General features: G+C 37.3%; 1 protein-coding gene across 1 annotated transcript; it reads right to left on the bottom strand.

The window, feature by feature from the left end:
* Window positions 1-238: 238 nt before the first annotated feature.
* On the bottom strand, window positions 239-1366 carry LOC118054025 (RING-H2 finger protein ATL74). Its single transcript, XM_035065458.2, has one exon. The coding sequence runs from the start codon at window positions 1066-1068 to the stop codon at window positions 559-561; it is 510 nt and encodes a 169-aa protein (XP_034921349.1). The 5' UTR covers window positions 1069-1366; the 3' UTR covers window positions 239-558.
* Between the last annotated feature and the right edge of the window lie 254 nt (window positions 1367-1620).

Genomic DNA, 1620 nt, shown 5'->3' with positions numbered 1-1620 from the left:
TGGTTGGTTCAGATTTAATGTGTTTGTTCATTTGATCAACAGTTTAGGCTCATCAAATCATTGTAGAACCTGCATGAATTATCATATTGTTGTCAAGAGCAAAAAATGTGCACAGCCCCCGCTCTAACCATGAGTCTTACCTATACGCTGATGGCTTGATCTATTTAGAGTTCAGAATTTTGGCAAACAAATCAGAAAGCTTTTACGATAAATAAAAAAAAAAGAAAAAAAAAGTATATGAAACATTCCGAAAACTGGAAAACTTTTGAATATGTTGACATATAAAAACATTTTTTTAACATATATGTTACCACACATTTTTTATAAGTATAGTAACAGTTGTAACAAAAGCTGACCCTTACACATCCTAAATATATATATCCTAACTAATAACTATAATGATACAAAGATCCATAGAACCAAGACTTGACTTCATCATAGAAACTTTGGTGCCAACAACCAGCTCACAGCTCCATTATTAAGTTTGACCGTCTCTTTACAGCCCTGAGTTATTCACAGGCCCATTTTCTGGCGCCCGGACTCTCTTATTCGCCTCTTCTACGACAGTACTAATGCTTGTCGGCATAAGGGGCATGATGAGTGCAACAATAACCATTTGTCTATACACTTAACATGGAAACCATGGCTACATTGTGGTAGAACTCTTACCTTTTCGCCTTCCGAAAATTCTCCAAGACAAATCGGACAATCAGTACTGACCTGAATATTTAGTCCTGATTTATATGGCACCACCGGAATCTGCCCCAACGCACTCTTCTTCAGTTCTGTATTAGTAGCTGCAGCTAGGCGTGAAGTAGCCTGTTGTGGAGTCTCAAAGCCAATTCTATACCCATTTCTTGTGGCACAACGTGCTATGGAATTTATTCCAAACGCACATACTAATGCAAATAGCAAAGCTACCAAAACCATCACCACTTTGCCATCAAAATTTGCACCAGTTCCGAGGATGTAATCGCTAGAATTCCTGTCTCCTTGGTTATAAGGTGGCATTGCTGAATCCGTATCCAGAAATAGGCGGTGTGTATGGTATACTACTGAAGTCTCCATGGCTAGCTTGCCTGTTTGATCGGTCGCGGCGGCCTCAAGAAAAGCATATACTTAGTCAGAAAGATAGAGAGAGGGGTAGCAAAGAGTGTTTGGAATTATAATTATCCTCAACTAGGACAATAGAAAGCTATAATGCACCAAATTGATCAGAAATGGTCCTCTCTAGCCACATTCAAATACTTTGCGAGAGGAAAGATAGCAGAGGAATATAGAGCTTGTCTTACCTAATAACTGGTCATTGAATTACATGTGAAGAGATATTCCAAAGAGAGAAACAGAAAAGACATGCTAGATATTTTTCAGTCGAGTGTGTGGTGGTGCATGCTTTAAGTTAAATAAAGGACACAGTGTGGTTCCATGATGTTGAAATATTATTCCCTATCTTGAAGATTGATTTTTGGGCCTTATCAAATCTGCTATAGCTTCATATCCTTTCAAAATCAATCTGGTTAAGATTAGGAACCTTTCTTTTAGCTAATCAATTGTTATGAAAATTTTGCAGTATTTATTGAAGAATGTTGCAATAAAAAATAAACTAGAAAGTTTAGCAAT

Source organism: Populus alba, chromosome 13 (genome assembly GCF_005239225.2).
Source record: "Populus alba chromosome 13, ASM523922v2, whole genome shotgun sequence".
In the NCBI taxonomy this organism is placed as follows: Eukaryota; Viridiplantae; Streptophyta; class Magnoliopsida; order Malpighiales; family Salicaceae; genus Populus; species Populus alba.
The sequence above is the reverse complement of the archived record's forward strand: the minus strand, read 5'-3'. Positions and strand labels throughout refer to the sequence as shown.

Coding starts and splice junctions, on each gene's coding strand:
- LOC118054025 (XM_035065458.2), bottom strand. CDS start 1,068: ATGGAGACTTCAGTAGTATACCATACACACCGCCTATTTCTGGATACG.